General features: G+C 40.2%; 1 protein-coding gene across 1 annotated transcript in view; it reads left to right on the top strand.

The window, feature by feature from the left end:
* The first annotated feature begins 1,561 nt into the window (after positions 1 to 1,561).
* Phex (phosphate regulating endopeptidase X-linked) overlaps positions 1,562 to 17,359 on the top strand; it is a 207,322-nt gene continuing 191,524 nt past the window's right edge. Inside the window, exons 1-3 of the mRNA XM_090326178.1 lie at positions 1,562 to 1,679; positions 8,219 to 8,287; positions 13,758 to 13,919. Coding sequence (XP_090182304.1) covers positions 1,562 to 1,679; positions 8,219 to 8,287; positions 13,758 to 13,919 — 349 coding nt within the window. The remainder of the gene's footprint in view (positions 1,680 to 8,218; positions 8,288 to 13,757; positions 13,920 to 17,359) is intronic.

A 17,359-nucleotide genomic window follows, 5' to 3' on the forward strand; every position in this document is an offset into this window, starting at 1 on the left:
GAATGTGTTACTGAATCGCAGCATCAAAATGTTATCAACAGGCAATGAACACATGAGACCTTCTGAGTTTGGTGTAACATGAAATGTGCAGAAAAGAATGCAAGCTAGATTAAGTTCCCAAACTGTGGAGAATCCCATACACTGGGTCAAAGGCCTGACCCAGTCTAGCCAGACAGAAGCATGGATGTTTTGCTCATATGGCATGATCACTGGCACCTGTTGAGATCTGATGCCACCCCAAAAGTTAGGTGCCCAAGTTTTGTTCTCTTGCTTTCTAGGTGTAGCTGAATCCTTCACTTCTACTCTTACCACTTGCTGACCTCCAGCACAAGAAAATTCATCGTGTCATGAATGAATGAATGAATGAGTGATATGTTACATAATAGCATCAAAATCATTTTAGTGGTATCAGAATACCAGTACCCTGCCCCATGAAGAAAATATTTGTGCAACTTCCATCATTATCATAATGAGAGAAATTAAAGACCCAGTGATCAATCAGTCTTTCCAGCAAAACCAGATACCTTTGAATTTATCTTGTGGAGTCAGCTGAAATAAGCACTTTATGGAAACACAAAAGCATACTAACCAATATGTGCCTTGGGCACCTGGGCAAAATACACGAGTGAAGTTTTCATCAAAATGTATAGACAAAGATGTTGTTTCACCATAACATTTGTGGTAGCTAACAAGCTTAATTCGTGTGTGTGTGAGTGTGTGTGTGTGTGTGTGTGTGTGTGTGTGTGTGTGTGTGTATGTGTCCTCGTACAATTTTTAGCACCAAAAAGAGGAAGTGTCTTTTTTCTTTTTCCTTAAAAAAAAAAAGTTCCAGTCCAAACCATCAGCCTGTGTAGGTTGTCTTAATTGCTACTTTGTCCTGCACTGGATTATGACTCTGATCTTTGGCACATGCTATCATACACAAAGTTCCTAAAATAAAATGCTTCAGGATAGCCTCGGAAGTCTTAGAAGGTTTAAAAAGGGACTCACGCAGTGAAAAGAGTATCTTTGATGAACACAATTCAGCCAAGCCAGAATGATGATCGCAGCAGAATTTTGTGACTAAATGGAGATCTTGAAGTGGGTCTGAAGGTTCCTTGCCACCTAACATATCATGGTTGGGGAGAGGTTGATGAAAATCTAGTGTTGATAAAGACAATGTTTCCCCTCCCCAAGTGACTATACATTTAAATAGCTAAAACATCTGTTCAGCAACCTAGTAAAACATGTATACTCGGAACGCTTGACAGAAGAGCCTGCCAAACAATCAGTTGAGAGAGACTTTGCTAAGGGAGAACACCAAGATAAAGAAACCGCTGTTTGTTTTGTCTAGGCAGGAGGAGAGCCAAGGCAACCAATATTTTGAGTTTCTTCTATTTCATTTGTGAAGCATTATTTGAGAGAGGGTGGCAAGTAGAGGTTTTCTGACAGGATTTTTTTTAAAGCTCTCTATTAGTAGAACAAGGAAGCATTGGATGTCAACACCTAACAAACTCTTGAGACCAGCTACCAAACCAGGAAAAGCGACTTTCTTCCAGAGTGTTCTCTCCCGGTCCTACTGATGGAAGCAGAAACCGGGAGCCGTATGGAGACAGGAAAGGGAGCCAGCAGAGCCACTCGAATCGCCTTGGCAGTGTTTATCGGTGGCACTCTTGTGCTGGGCTCTATCCTCTTTCTAGGTAAGTGGAGTGTTGGAGACCAGGGGAACTGGGAATGTGGCCAGATTCTTCTTTGTGCTTTAAGCTCCTCACAATACAGGTGCATGGCTGTTTGCTTGCATTAGGAGACAGTGCATCTTTAGTTTTTTTTTTATCAAATATGCAAATGAAAAGGGAGGCTTTTCTGTGTATACTAAATGTATACCCAGGAGGCAAAGTGGTAGAAAGGGTTTGAATGACTAGGGCATTTGGTTGCACTGAGCAAAAAGAGAACAAAAAAATCATGTATTATATTTCATAAATAGAGCATTTAGGAATTCATAGACAGTTTCATTTATTTTGTGAAGAGCAACTTTACATTGTGATTTAACAATCACGCTGCAATTTCTTTTCATTTGACTTTTGTTCATGTTTGCTTGGACAAATCATGAAATTTAATGCACAAAATACAAATCCATCTTCTGCAATTCACCTTTAATAGGATTCTTCAAGTCTATTTTAATCCAGTGCCTCTGATGGGATGACATGTTAACTCTGCCTTTCTAATAGATTTAAAAATTAATATGGAAGGAAACAGGTTTTCCTCTGAAGGTTTGAAAGGTATTATGATTCCAATTATTTTAATGACTCATGGTGAGAACAATGTATGCAGAGTGTCTGTGTGATAAAAGAGGATTCCTAGGGAAGAAGAAAAGAATCAATATCTTTGAAAGGGGCAAGAAATGTCCTAAAATTTTAGACTTTTCAAAATGATTCTTTGGCCCTTTTAGTTTTTCTCACGCGATCCATAGTATTCCATCAACTTGCAAGATCCCCAGGAACAAGCCCTATACTTAGAAGATTCTAGATGCACTTTGAAATGCAGCAAGCCTGGAAATGTTCCTTGGCATATACAGGATGCAGGCGTCCCTGTTTATTTTGGCAGGGGAAACCCAGTAATTAAACTTGAAAAGAGGTAGGGTTGTGTGGTTGAGAATTCTGCTAAAATGAGAAAACCATCTTTCCATGTTTTCTGTGGCTAAAGATTTAGGAAATTAGATGAGTTTATTGCTTTCTGGTGAAATGAATCCTTCTACTTCTGTAATGGCATTTGTGGCTCTTGAAAATCACTTTGAGATTTCTCAGTGCATAGGGTTTAGATGACCACCATCTATTGAAACTCAAGAGTAGAAGGGCAATTTCATGGGTATGCAAAGGGACAGTTTACGATGTGTGAAGTCATCATAGAGTTCCCTTTTGCAAATACTTCTAAGCGATCATGTTTTTATCTAGGACCAGGACTTGAACTCAAGGCCTGGCTGGGCACTTATCCTTTAGCTCTTTTTCTTAAGACTGACATTGTACCACTTGAGCCATAGCTCCATGTGTGGCTTTTTGCTTGGCCTGGCTTCAAATCTGAGATCCTCAGATCTCAGCCTCTTGAATAGCTTGGATTAAATCATGATCCATGAGCAATTGGATCAAATTATCATCTCATTATTTTTTTATTTTTTTTGCCAGTTCTGGGGCTTGAATTCAGGGTCTGGGCACTGTTCATGAGCTTTCTTATGGCTAGCACTCTACCACTTGAGCCACAATACCACTTCCAGCCTTTTCCGTATATGTGGTTCCAAGGAATCGAACCCAGGGCTACATTCCAAGCCCCAAATAATCAGCTTATATACAAACATGTGCACTCTTTTCTGCTCATGACTTTCTCAGGACACAGCATATCAGTTTGAAGTTTCTCCATGGCAGCACCTCTTAATTCTTTGAGAGAAAATGTTTCTTTGACACTACTGTGAATGTTTTTAGAGTGATGTAAATTGTTCAAGCCCAGCAATGATATTCTAAATAAGAGAGACCTACAGAGAAGATAGAAAATAACTTTGTAATGTGCCCAGTCACCTAGCAATCACATCCAATTTCTAGGAGGGTCTCTACTGAGTTGAGAAGATAAGTGCAAGCTAAGGGTGTGGTCCCTCTGTATTTTCACTACTCAAAGTGTGGTCCACTGAGCAGCAACGGCAGAATGCATTTTCACGAGGTTTTAGGAGATTGCTTAACAAATGCAAGCAAAAAAGCATTGCTTCAGGAGACCATGTCTCATGGGAAGTACATTTTCAGGAATCCTCATTATTTTGGAAAAATATTTCAGCACCATTTCAGACTTACCCTCTTTTCCTCACCACCTTTCTGTACTGCTCATCCCCAAAGCTCCACTCTGCATCTAGCAAAGTCCTTGCTGGATGTCTTCCAGACAATTTTCTTTATGACAATATTCTAGTTAGATTTTCTTCTTCTCCAAGGAGCTTCCTCATTGATTTTGCAATGTGTTTTTTTAGCCTATCCAAGTTCAGTCCTATATCTATGATTTCTAGCATCCTTCCTCACCACTTTTGTGTCTTCCAGGCTGTGGGATGATCTCTCTTCCAACCTGATGCTTTTGTAGTAAGAATAATTGCTGGTGACCTTGGAACAGCTCAGAGAACTGAGAACAGTAGACCTGTATAGCAATATGGCTGTACATCCATGGCCAGTTTGTTTGCAAGTGAATTATTTTCTCTCCTCTCTCCTTTCCTCCCCATAATCTGTTTCTCAGATGTAGTGATCAGTCATTTTTTGTTTTGTTTAGACCACCTAGTAAATAGTTTTTTTTATTGCCAGTCCTAGGGCTTGACCTGAGCTTCTTTTGCTTAAGGCTAGCACTCTACCACTCGAGCCACAGCACCACTTCCGCCTTTTTCTACTTATGTGGTAATGAGGAGTGGAACCCAAGCTTCATGCATGCTAGTCAAGAACTCTACCACTAAGCCACCTTCCCAGCCCTAATAAATAGTTTTGGCTCTATAGGCCATAGTGGTAGTACTCAGCTCTGGTACTCCAAAGAAGTCAAATGGATGGGCCAGGGTGCCAGGAAGATTTGATTTCAGCACACTGAAATTGGATTTTCATATACATGTCCTGAATCATAAAATATGATTCTTCATCTGATTCCCTGGGTCCTAATTAATTTATTTTGAAACCTTTCTACTCATTGTTCATTGTCAGACAATAACTGATTTTAGATCTGCTTCCCTTAGAGACTTTGTGTCAAAAATGTTTTAAATTAAAGAATAAGTTGCTATTCTGTTAGTTAAAAAATAAGACTAGAGGTTTGGGAGCGTGGCTTAGTGGTAGAGTGCTTGCTTAGCATGCACAGAGCCCTGGGTTTGATTCTTTTGCATCACATATACTGAAAAAGCTGGAAGTAGTGCTGTGGCTCAAGTGGTACAGTACTAGCTTTGAGAAAGCCCAAGGACAGTGCCCAGATCCTGAGTGCAAACCCAGGACTGGGGGCGGGGGGGGAAGTAAAACGTATCAAGAAAGCACTGTTCAGAATAATTAACTATTATTGCTTATAATAAAACATGCTTTCCCACAACATAAAGAATATATCCCCATGATTCCACCATCTAGGAACATTGAAATATTCCATGTTCATTTTTATGCTGTCCATACCTATTTTACCTAACTTTTTTTTGATTTTAAAAGAAATGAAAATGTGTCTTTATACTCTAAAAGTTCTTTTCTTAAAAATAGGCCTGAGATATCCTGTAGGCAGTTTTCTTGAATCTATAATGTAACACAGGTAGAAAGTCTGCTCAGAGGATGGCAGCTGAGAAAAGAACAAAGGAAAAGTAGACTCCTCTTAGAATGTGGGTTAATAAATAATGAATCTTGTCATGCTGGCAGGTGATCTCCAGGTCTGCTATCTCTAGCAAGAATAGTAGCAAGGCCCAGCGTCCTGACTCTGCTTCTTTGTGGAGGACACCATGAAGGACCCTGGGCCTCATTCACCTCCCATGGTCCATCTGTTCATGGCCACATCTTCACATGATTTGTTTTGGCTCCCAGAGACTAGCAATAATGAATTCCTCTTTTTGAAATCTTAAACTCCCATGTGCTAATACCCACATCCTCCAAGGATTTCACAAATCCAGCATCCTTTTGTAGTTTTGCAGAAATCCACTTTAGTTTCTGCCAGTAAGATAGGGGGAATTGAGACATTGGTGAAAGCTATTTTGATTGTGTAGGATTATTTTTCTTTTCTAGAGCTCAGGTTGAAACTCAGGCGCTCTCTCTCTCTCTCTCTCTCTCTCTCTCTCTCTCTCTCTCTCTCTCTCTCTCCTCTCTCTCCTCTCTCTCCTCTCTCTCCTCTCTCTCTCTCCTCTCTCTCTCTCCTCTCTCTCTCTTCTCTCTCTCTCTCCTCTCTCTCTCCTCTCTCTCTCCTCTCTCTCTCTCTCTCTCTCTCTCTCTCTCTCTCTCTCTCTCTCTCTCTCTCTCTCTCTCTCTCTCTCTCTGCATGCATGCATGCATGCCAGTTTTACGGCTTGAACTCAGGGCCTGGGTGCTGTCCTTCAGTTTTTGTGTTCAAGGTTAGCACTCTTATTACTTGAGCCCTGGTGGTTAATCGGAGCTAAGAGTCTCACAATTTCTGCCTGGGCTGGCTTTGAACTATGGTTATCAGAAACTAACCTCCTGAATATTTAGAATTAAAGGTATGAGCCACTACTAGAGCCCAGCCTAGTTTTTTTTGTCGGCCATGAGACTTGAACTCTGGGCCTGGACACTGTCCCTGAGCTATTCAGCTCAAGGATACTGACCTACCCCTTGAGCCTCAGGGCCGCTTCTGGTTTTCTGGTGATTAATTGGAGATAAGAGTTTCATGGATTTTAGTGTCTAGGCTGGCTTAAATAGTGATCCTCAGATCCTAGCCCCCAGAGTAGCTAGGATTACAGGCATGAGCCACCATGCCCAGCTTCCTAGTTTTGTTTTTTGAGGGGGTTAGGAGGAAATGAAATCTTGGTCCACAGAAGGATAAGTATTTGGTAGATTGGGACTGGTGGAAAGAGGATGTGGTGAGTGTAGGGCAGGCAGATGGTGACTGCTGCCAGCTGATTAAGTTATATACAGAGAGAGTTTTTGCCAGTACTGGGGCTTGAACACAGGGCTGGTACAATGTCCCTTAGTCTTTTTTTCTCAGGGTTGGTGCTCTGTTACTTGAACTACAACCCTACTGGCTGGCTTTTTTGATGATTTATTGGAGATAAGAGGTGCATGGACTTTCTTGGTTGGCTATAAAGTATATTGATTATGTTCATACTCTTTCCCTCTCTCTTGTGTTTTTACCACATGGATAGTTTATATAATTCCAGAAATCTAAATGCCACACATGCTAAGATGGGTTTCCTTCCTTCCTTCCTTCCTTCCTACCTTCCTTCCTTCCTACCTTCCTTCCTTCGTTCCTTCCTTCCTTCCTTCCTTCCTTCCTTCCTTCCTTCCTTCCTTCCTTCCTTCTGCCAGTCCTTGGGCTTTCTCAAGGCTAGTGCTTTATCACTTGAGACACAGCACCATTCCTGGCTTTTTCCATGTATGTGATACCGAAAAATTGAACCCAGAGCTTCATGCATGCCGAGCACTCTTACAACTAGGCTATGTTCCTGGTCCTGCTAAGATGGTTTTTCTTTCCACTTAGGATTTGGTCCACATTAAGATTTGGTCCACAAATCCTAAAAAGGTTTCTCTCACCATCTCTAACACAGGGATGTTGTTGTAAATATAAGAATCGAAATGGACTTAGAGCATAGATAATTGGACATAGAAGACTTCATTGCAGAGGTCATCCTGCCCAGTGATAAAACACAGATGGATTGGCCCAGTGCTGATGGTTCACATTTCTAAGCCTATCTTCTCAGGAGGCTAAGATCTGAGGATCAGTTTAAAGCTAGCCGGGGCAGACAACTCTGTAACACTCTTTCCTCCAACAAAAAGCCAGAAGTGAAACTGTGGTTCAAGTGGTAAAGCTAGCTTTGGGCATAAAAAGAAAAGCAAGAGTGAGTGGCCCTGATGTCAAGCCCCAGCATGATTATAAAACAGAACAACACAGAAACCTCAACCAAGCAACCACACACAAAAAAATCACAAATGGCTGGCAGTAGGAGGAGGGGTGAGAGTGGGGGCTCAAAGGTAACCTCTGAGCCAAACTTCAAGGCAACACACAACAGTGGGCTATGTCTAGTTTCTGAGTAAAATGTCTGGTTTGGGGTTGAAAATATGCATCTCTATAAATCTCCCAGTGCTGCTCTGGGGACCAGACTGTCAGGAACAGTGCTTTCATTGTCCCTGTTCACTGACTTGTCTTCCAGATGAGAGAACTGAGTTTCAGAGTAATCAAGCATCTCATCAGGCTGCAAAGGGAGTGAGTGACCAAAGTTGGTCACAGGCATTAAGCCAATTTTTTTTTAATTTTTATTACTCTGAAGGTGATATAAAGAGTTTAAAGTTATATAAGTCGGATATTGGGTATGTTTCTTTTTGAACAGTATCATCCTTTTCATTGCCTCTCTCCTGGTTGTTTTCTCCCATCCCTACCCACAAGTTATATAGTTTATTTTTTTCGCATAGTGCCAACTAGGTTTTTGAATACCAGGTCAATACTGAGAAGGATGCACTGGCATCAAATGTCTTACATTACGTGTCTTTACTTGCTGGTGGTCTGCTACAAGTCAATTTATTTTGGTCTGTTTTTTTTCTTTCAGTGAGTCAAGGTTTCTTAAGTTTTCAAGCTAAACAGGAGTATTGCCTGAAGCCAGAGTGCATTGAAGCCGGTAAGTCCATATCCCACCCTGTGACAAGTTATAATTATGGTACCTTGGGGAGGAGAAGAGAAAATAGGTGGTTATTTTTAGCTTTCTGTTTGCTTGAGGTTGACCACATGGGAAAGGCATTTTTGAAGAAATTTGAAGTTTACTTTATCCAGTTTTGGTGTGAAGTAGTGGAGCTTAGGTTTCCTGTTTTCTTATTCCTTGGAAAACAAAACAACACACACACACACACACACACACACACACACACACACACACACACACACACACACACACACACACACAAACCAGCTGTACGATTTTCCAATCTTCCAGAGAAGAGGCTTGGGAGGGTGAGTGGCCTCTTTTAAGACCCATGGGAAGACACCATTGGCTTCCTATGGCTTAGCTGGAATGAGATTCCCATGATCTTAAATGGTGTGGTCCTTGTGTATCCTTTAGGCTGCATGTCTGATCTTCCTGTCTCTAAGCAGGCATCTTGGGAAAATTCAAGTTTCTGCCATTATCTGGAACCCACTTGTGCTCTATTCTTCGAATTCTATTTCTCTTGAGGTGACCAGGCCTTGTAACAGTGTATGCTCAAGCAAAGATCTGTCCTTACAGTTGCCTCACTGTGGCCCCAGATAGTAGATCCTGTGCTGCTCTATAGCACAATAGTAGGGCATGGAGTTGCAGTAGCTGGAGTCAGCTCTACCCCCATCCTTATTTGTTTATTTAATCTATTTATTTGTGTTGATACTAGAGCTTGTCCCTGAGCTGTTTTGTTTAAGGATGGTGTGCTGTATTATTTGGAATCACAGTTCCACTTCCAGCTTTTTGCTGGTTAAGTGGAGATACGAGTCACACTAGACTTCCCTGGCTGGATTAACTTTGAACAGTGACCCTCATATCTCAGCCTTCTAAGTAGCTAGGATTACAGGTGTGAGCCCCCAGTGCTTACTATCTATCCCCTAGGGAATTTCTCAAAGGGAAAGTCACAGGACAGGGTTAAGCACATGATCTTGTCCTCTGGAATTTAAGAGATTAATAAATGACCTGCCAAATATTTATTCATACTAGGCATGGAATTAGGTTTTGGGAATATATCCATGAACCAAGTTGAGGAAGAAAAACAATAACCATCCAAAGCAATCGGGGCATAAGAGGGCTATCAGTAGTACTATGGGTTGTATATAAAATTAAAGTATTAAACCAGAGTAATGTGATAGCAAGTGACAGGATAGCTGGATTGAAAAGTCTGAGGATAGGATGTTAAAGGAGTCCTTGGACAATGAGGAGGTAAGGGCTGTGTGAAAACTGAGGAAACTGGGAGGGAGTGGGAAGAGAGAGATTGGGAGAAAAACCTGTGAAGGGGTAACAATGTTCAATAAATAATATGCTCACTACCTTGCAAATATAACTGTAATCCCTCTGCATCACGCTAAAATAAAATAAAATAAAATGTATACATAAACTACATAGACATTAAAATCTATGATGGGATATATACTCTATAGAAATAATGTTAGAAACTTATCAATCTATATAATATATGACATACAAATTCTCAACTTAATTTTAATTGTGTTCTAAAATCTATGTGCCAGTGATTATATATAGAGATTCCCTTCTTGAATACTTGTTTGTCAAACATGACACTTGAACTATGATGTAAAATCTTAAAAACAAATAAGCAAAAAAAACCCAAAACAAAAAAACTGAGGAGACAGCTTCCCAAGTGGGGGGAAGGTTTCACAGGGGATGATCTTGACAGATTGAGGAGCCTTCTGGGTACGAAACACACAAGATGTGACAGATTGAGGGGAGGATTGTGAGGCTCAGTGTGTGTCTCAGGTGCCATGAGTTTTACTTCAGGATGCTTGAAAGTCTCTAGAGGGGATTGGACATTGGTGGTTCACACATGTAATCTTAGCTACTCAGGAGATTGAGACACAAGGATCTTGGTTCAAAGCCAGTCCAGACAGGAAAGTCTGAGATTTATCTTCAATGAACCACCAGTAAACCAGAAGTGGTGCTATAGCTCAAAGTGGTAGAAGATTAGCTTTGAGCAAAAGAGTTCAGGGAAAGTGCCCAGGCCCTGAGTTCCCAAGATCAACACCCTGAAACAGTCTCTGGAGGTGTGTGTGTGTGTGTGTGTGTGTGTGTGTGTGTGTGTGTGTGTGTGCCCTGGAGTTTGAACTCAGGGCCTGACCTTGTCCTTGAGCTTTATTTAATTCTTTTTTTTGCCAGTCGTGGGCTTGAGCTCAGGGTCTGAGCACTGTCCTTGGACTTTCTTAAGGTTAGAGCTCTACCACTTGAGCCTCAGCACCATTTCTGGCTTTTTTTTTTCTATGTATGTGGTACCGAGGAATCGAACCCGGGTCTTCGTGCATGCTAGGCAAGCACTCGACCACTAGGCCAAACTCCCGGCCCTTTATTTAATTTTTGATCAAGGCTAGTGTTCTCCCACTTAAGCCACAGCTCCACTTCTGGATAAGAGGCTAATAGACTTTATTGCTTAGACTGGCTTCTAACCATGATCCTCAGATCTCAGCCTCTTGATTAGCTAGGATTATAGGTGTGAGCCACCAGTGCCCAACTGATGAATTGTTTGAAAAAGGCTTAAACTTATAAGCCTCACAACCAAGGAGATGCTTAGTGTGTGTGATTGTATTCTCTTACATAAATTATCAGGCTTAAGCCTTACTAAGAGTCTCTCTGGAACCCCGAGTAAAACTGAAAAGTCAGAATGGCATTGCAGGAGTGCACGTGCACTACGTTTACAAAGCAGAGCCATTAACCTAATGGAAATAGCTTGAGAAAAGAGTGGCCTGAGCTTTCACAGCTTCTTCTCATTATAGTATTTCTTTTATTAAAACGAGACCCTCTGGGGTTTCTCTATGGAGCTGAGGAGGAGAAGGGAAAGGAGTTTGGGTGCCTTGACCGCTGTAGTCCCTTGCAATTTGAAGTCCTCGTGTCTCTGCAGAATGTGCAATCCAATGCCCAGCTGTGAATGGCCCATGATGAATGGCCGGGTAGAAGAGAGTTTTTGCAGTCAGTGGGCTGCTTTCCAAATGCCGTGTGAGTGATACATTCCCCACTTTCGGATGAGGTCGAGGTCAGAGCTGACCTTGCAGTTTTCCTGATGCTTGCAGGAAAGCAGAGGAGAAAAAGATGCATTTGGCGGGTGGAGGCAGAGAGGCAAAGGGACAAAGCTGGAGAGCATTGAGCTTATATGAATAAAACTGTGTGTGAGGGCTCCCTGTGTGATGGAGACATTCGGTGTGATTGAGCCATGCTGCCATCTGTGTTCCAAGGTATCACACAGCAAATTCAATCTGTGCGTTCCCAAACTATGAATACAAACTGGAAGGAATGTTTTTTGTTTCTTTCTTTGGGGAGGTCCTGACATGTTGGAATGTTAAATAGAAATGATGAAATACTAGCAGTAAGCAAAAATCTAATTAGGGACAACTGAATTAGTTTAGAAAAATCCATGCAACAAATTTGAAAAATTGATGATTCTTCTAAACCAAGTTTTTGCTACTTGTTTGTTCTTGGAGTGTGGGAGTTAAAAATAGTAAGAAGTTTGAAATCCTACAAAAATAATAATGCTGGCAAATTATTTCAATGAAGAAAAAAAGCTGCTTAGAGTTTTCATAGAAAGTCTAGGCCATGTACAGTGCAGAAGAACAATAGTCAGTCTTGCTCTGAAAATGTCAACTCTTAGTTTGAAATCTAGAGGAACCACACATCTAACAAAATTATAAGATACATTTCCAAATTTATGCAGCTTATGCTTGCTTAGGCAGTTCATTCTTATTTAGCTGAAAATTCATTGTGTTTTCATTATTTCAAATAAAAATGTATCCTGACATTAATTAAGGTATGAAAATTGCCCGGAATGCCATCCTTCCAATGTCATTAAAATATTGGCTGCCTTTTAAAACAATAATTTGATGCCTGTCTTGATGCCAGAGTGGTAGCCAGTAATTGTATCACAGTTGGAAGAGAGTTGGATTCAATATTATGAATATTGAAAAGTCATTTTTGTAATGAAAGGCTTTCTTCTAAAGCTCAAGGATGTATATTATGTACGAATACCCTATCTATGGATTAGCTTCTATATAAAATTGTGTACAGGCTTATAAAAGAATAAAAAATGGCTGGGTGCTGGTGGCTCCCACCTATAATCTTAGCTACTCAGGCGAATGAGATCTGACGATCACGGTTCAAAGTAAATGTGGGCAAGAAAGTCTGTCAGACTCTTATCTCCAATTAAGCATCTCCACCAAGAAAGCCAGAACTGGAACCACAGCACCTTTTTTTTTCATGAACTTTCCTGACCAGGCTAGCTTCAAACCACAATCCTCAGATCTCAGCCTCTTGAGTAGCTAGAATTATAGGTACAAGTCACTGGCATCTGTCCTCTTACATGATTTTTATGAAAATTATATTGTCATTCAATATTTGGATAGGATTTGGATGTAGCAGGTTCAATGTTCTAGATTCAATCCCCAGTACCAAAAAAGGAAAACAAAAGGACAAAAAAATTAGATAGGTGACAGGTTAGCTTCTGTTTCAGTTACCATTGGCTGTGAAAACGACCACTCCAAAGCCTGGAAAACCTGAACGAGGATGATTTGAACAGTTGAACACTTGTCAGGTTTTTTTTTGCATCAGTCCTGGGCTTGAACTCAGCACCTGAGCACTGTCCTTGGGCTTTCTCACTCTACCACTTGAGCCACAGCACCACTTCTGGCCTTTTCTGTGTATGTAGTACCAAGGAATTGAACCCAGAACATTGTGCATGCTAGGCAAGCACCCTACCATCAGGCTAAACTCCCAGCCCAACACTTGTCATGGTTCCGCGGGGTTGGTAGTAGTTTTTCAGTTGGTCTTGCCCAGGTTTCTTTGTGTAGTTGTTTCAGCTACAGCTACATGAGCTGCATGAGGACCATGATGGCCTTAGGCACAGGTCTGGGAGTTGGTGTTAGCTTAGTTCTTTGGGGACCTCTTCCAAGGATGCTCTCAGAGCTCCAGGTTAAGGCCGTCAGCAGGAAAGGAGCAAGCACTCAAAAGGTCTAGCTTTGACACAAGAAGCCATTTCTATTGGCCAGAGCAAGTTAACAAAGCCAACACAGATACAAGTCCGGGGAAATGAACCCTATGGCAAAGACCAGCAATGCCACTTTGCAGAAGGATGTGTGGGGTGGAAGAGTGACCCCCTCCATTTGTGTTCTTATCCCACACCTCAGGGTGATAGCAACCATCCTGGAGTTTCAGTCACAGCAAAAACATCCAACTTGAACCACTCATTTGGAATGTTGTCACTTCATATAGTGTAGTTGATTCAAAGAGTCCTTTGAGTAACAGTGGAGAAGCCAAGGCTTAGGAACTGGTTGGTATGAAATTATTGTTTAATTTGGAAAAGAGCAGTATACTGTGTTCAATGTTTGTCATTGATCCTATGATTTTTTTTCTTTTTAAATAGCTGCTGCTGTCATGAGCAAAGTAAATCTGTCTGTGGATCCTTGTAATAATTTCTTCCGCTTTGCCTGTGATGGCTGGATAAACAACAACCCAATTCCTGAAGATATGCCAAGCTATGGAGTTTATCCTTGGCTGAGACATAATGTTGACCTCAAGTTGAAGGGTAAGTTTCTACTGGGGTTTGGTGATGCACTTGATGGAGAGCAATATTAGGCAAGAAACATAGAGTTTGGTCCAGGTGTGGTGCTACATTCTTATAATCTTGGCACTTGGGAAGAGGAGGTACGATGATAAGTTCCAGAGCAGCATGTTACACAGAGAAGCCCAGTCCCCCAAAACAAAAAAATACTGTGTACAGATACATACACATACACGTATCTGTAACTATCTGTCTATCCATAGATATAGATATCTCACTCATACTTATGTATCTATATGAAGATATAATGACAAAGTTTGGGATTTGGAATGTGACTTCATTGTTTTGTTTTGATGCTGGTCTCCCGTGAACTGAGAGCAAGTGCATTGGCCCATGAGCTTTTTAAAATTTTTTATTTGTATTTATTTTTTATTGTTGGGGTAATGTATACATGGATTACAGTTACATTTGCCAAATCGTAGGTGCATTACTTCTCACACATTGATACCCCTTCTCATGGTTTTGTCCCCATTTCACTTCCCCATCCCTCCCAATCATCTTGTTTTCCCCCTTCCCTTACCTATTTCAAATAAATGAACGTATATACAATATGCCAGATAACAAAGTCATATATAGTAACAATATGAGATTAACCAAAGGGCAACAAAGAAGAGAAATAGCCTAGTACATTAAGAACAACAACCACACAAGATAAAGCTCTTGTTTCTATATTCTAGAGATCCTTTCATCTGTCTCATCCTATATGACCTTATGTATCTGGTTTTGCGCTATTGTAATCCTCTGCTAGGAGAGTCCTAGATGTGTACTAATTTTTACAAATGAGGGAAACCATTGAGCCTATGTTCCTTTGGGTCTGGCATACTTCAATTAATATGATTTTTCCCCAAGTTTTTCATTTCCTTACAAATGGGGCGATGTCATTTTTTCTGATGGCAGCATAGAATTCCATTGTGTATAAGTAAAACATCTTCTTGATCCACTTATCTACTGAGAATCTTGAGGCTTGAACTGAGAACAAGTGCATTGTTCCTGAGCTTTTTATTTTCCATTAAGGCTAGTGCTTTACCACTTGAGCCATAGTTTTATTGTTTTTGGTGGTTAATTGGAAAGGAAAGTTTCATGGACTTTCGTGCTTGGGCTAGCTTCAAACTGTGATTGTTCTGAATAATTTGGATTACACATGTGAGCCATTGGTGCACAGCAACTTCACTTTTTACCTCACTGAATTTATTTTTATGATTTTTTTCATATTGAGTTTTGAACTCAGGGCCATGTACTTCCTAATTAGGTGCTCTTTTTACAGTGAAGCCATGCCTCTAGCCCTGACTTTTACTGTTATTTTTAAGATAGGGTCTCAGGTAGAAACCAGGTAGAAACCTACCTGTGTTAGTTTTCCTATCATAGCTAAAACAAAACAAAACAAAACACCCAGCTCTCTATTGAGGAGTCTCTTGAATTTTTCTGCTCTGGCTGGCCTCAAACTGTGATCCTTCCATCTCAGTCTCCCAAGTGGCTAGGATTACAGGGATAAGCCCTTGGTTCCTGATCCTTTGGAAGAATTTTTCAAGTGGAAGATTGAGAGTTTTAGGATTCCAGCCTCCCAGGTTTGCCTAAAATGAGCCAAAGGTGAGTAGTAGCTTTGGGTTTGCTAAGTTCCTTTGCTGAAAATTAAATTGAATTTGATTGGGAGCAAAGGTAAAGTTAATGACAATTGTGTTATCGTAATATAATTAATTGGCTGTTATGTGCAGGGTAAACCTCATGTCTTGCTTATTGTGCCTTGGATTTTCATAGTGTATAAAATGTACATGACACCTCATTGTCTTTTGACATCACTTTTGTCGAACTCTGGGTGACCCTTGGTTGTCATATTGTTCTTGTTAACTTCTAAGTTAGCTCAGGGGAGACTCACTTCTCTCCCAAGGCGTCTCTACAACTGATAAGTTCACACACACACACACACACACACACACACACACACACTTAAGTGTGCTTGCTCCCCACCCCGCCCCTCCACTAAAGTTGTAATTGTCTACTACTGGAGAATATTATGTTTCTATTGGATCTAGTTTTTATGCTATTCAGTTAGAAAAAGCTACCCTGGGAGGGAAGGAGGAAGATTTCAAAAGCAGATAAAGTTGTTTTGAGAAACAAAATAGTGTTTTTTTAAATTTCTCCTTCTCTTTTCACAACTTATGTCATTTATTAACTTGCATTTAATGACACAAACAATTTCTGAGAAGCGATTATAATAGTTCTTCCTTTCCCATCTCTACTTTTTCAAGAGTTGAAGGGCATGAAAATTAAATATATATCAATTTATGTATATTTTATAACATGAAATCATTGACAAAATAGATAAACTTGTCAATTGTAAGCAAAATAAAATTATATTGCATAACTTGATATAAATCATATAGACTTATATTTTCAATTAGGGAGCTGAAATTTAGTTTTGATAAATTATGAATAAGAATTTTTGAGAATGTAAAGGTTTTCCAGACTCTACATAACAGATGAGATTCCCGTATGGTAGAATTATAAATAAGACAATGAGGAGTGAGTTCATAGACTAATACTTATTTCCCTGTGGACATAATGTTCATTTTGATTCTTCATTTCCCATTCTTGCCTGTTATCTATCATTTTTCTTTCTTGGTAAATGTCTGTATGAGTGTGCATGCTTGTGTGTGCATGTGCACATATACACACTTATCTTACATGTAGAAATATCACTGATCTGATTTTTAAAAATACAAGATTTACACTGGGCACTAGTGACTCGTGCCTATAATCTCAGCTAGTCAGGAAGCTGAGGCCTGAGGATCACAGTTCAAAGCCAGCCCAGGCAGAAAAGTCCATGAGACTGTTATCTACATTTAACTAGCAAAAAGCCAGAAGTGGAAGTGTGGCTCAAGTGGTAGAGTGCTAGCTCAGGGACAGCATGCAGCCTGAGTTCAAGCCCCAAGCCTGCCATATGTGAAAAATGAAAAATATATGACTTATAGATAAATGTTCCTCTTACATAGTTATACCCAAAAGCTATCAAGACATATGATTTAAAGAAATTTCTGCGAATATGTTCTCACATCCTTATCTAAAAGCTCAAATCATTGAGGTGCTTTGTTTGAGGAGGTTAATATCCATGGGACCCTTCGACATTCATGAGATGAGAGTAAATTATTCAAGATTTTATGTTTTTACAGGCTTACTTTAAAAATGGAAGATTTTATTGGTAAGCTAATTTGAGAGAGAAAAAATAAAAATAGAAGCCAAGTGCAGATAGCACATGCCTGTAATCCTCAGGGCATTGAGATCTGAGGGTCAGGGTTTGAAGCCAGTTGTGAAACTCTTTTTTTTAAAAAAAGATTAATTTTCAAATTGATGTACAATGAGGTTATAATTACATATGTAAGGTAATGAGCACATTTACTGTCAAACGT

The sequence above is a fragment of the Megascapheus bottae genome, chromosome X (assembly GCF_031878675.1).
Source record: "Megascapheus bottae isolate mThoBot1 chromosome X, mThoBot2.hap1, whole genome shotgun sequence".
Lineage (NCBI taxonomy): Eukaryota > Metazoa > Chordata > Mammalia > Rodentia > Geomyidae > Megascapheus > Megascapheus bottae.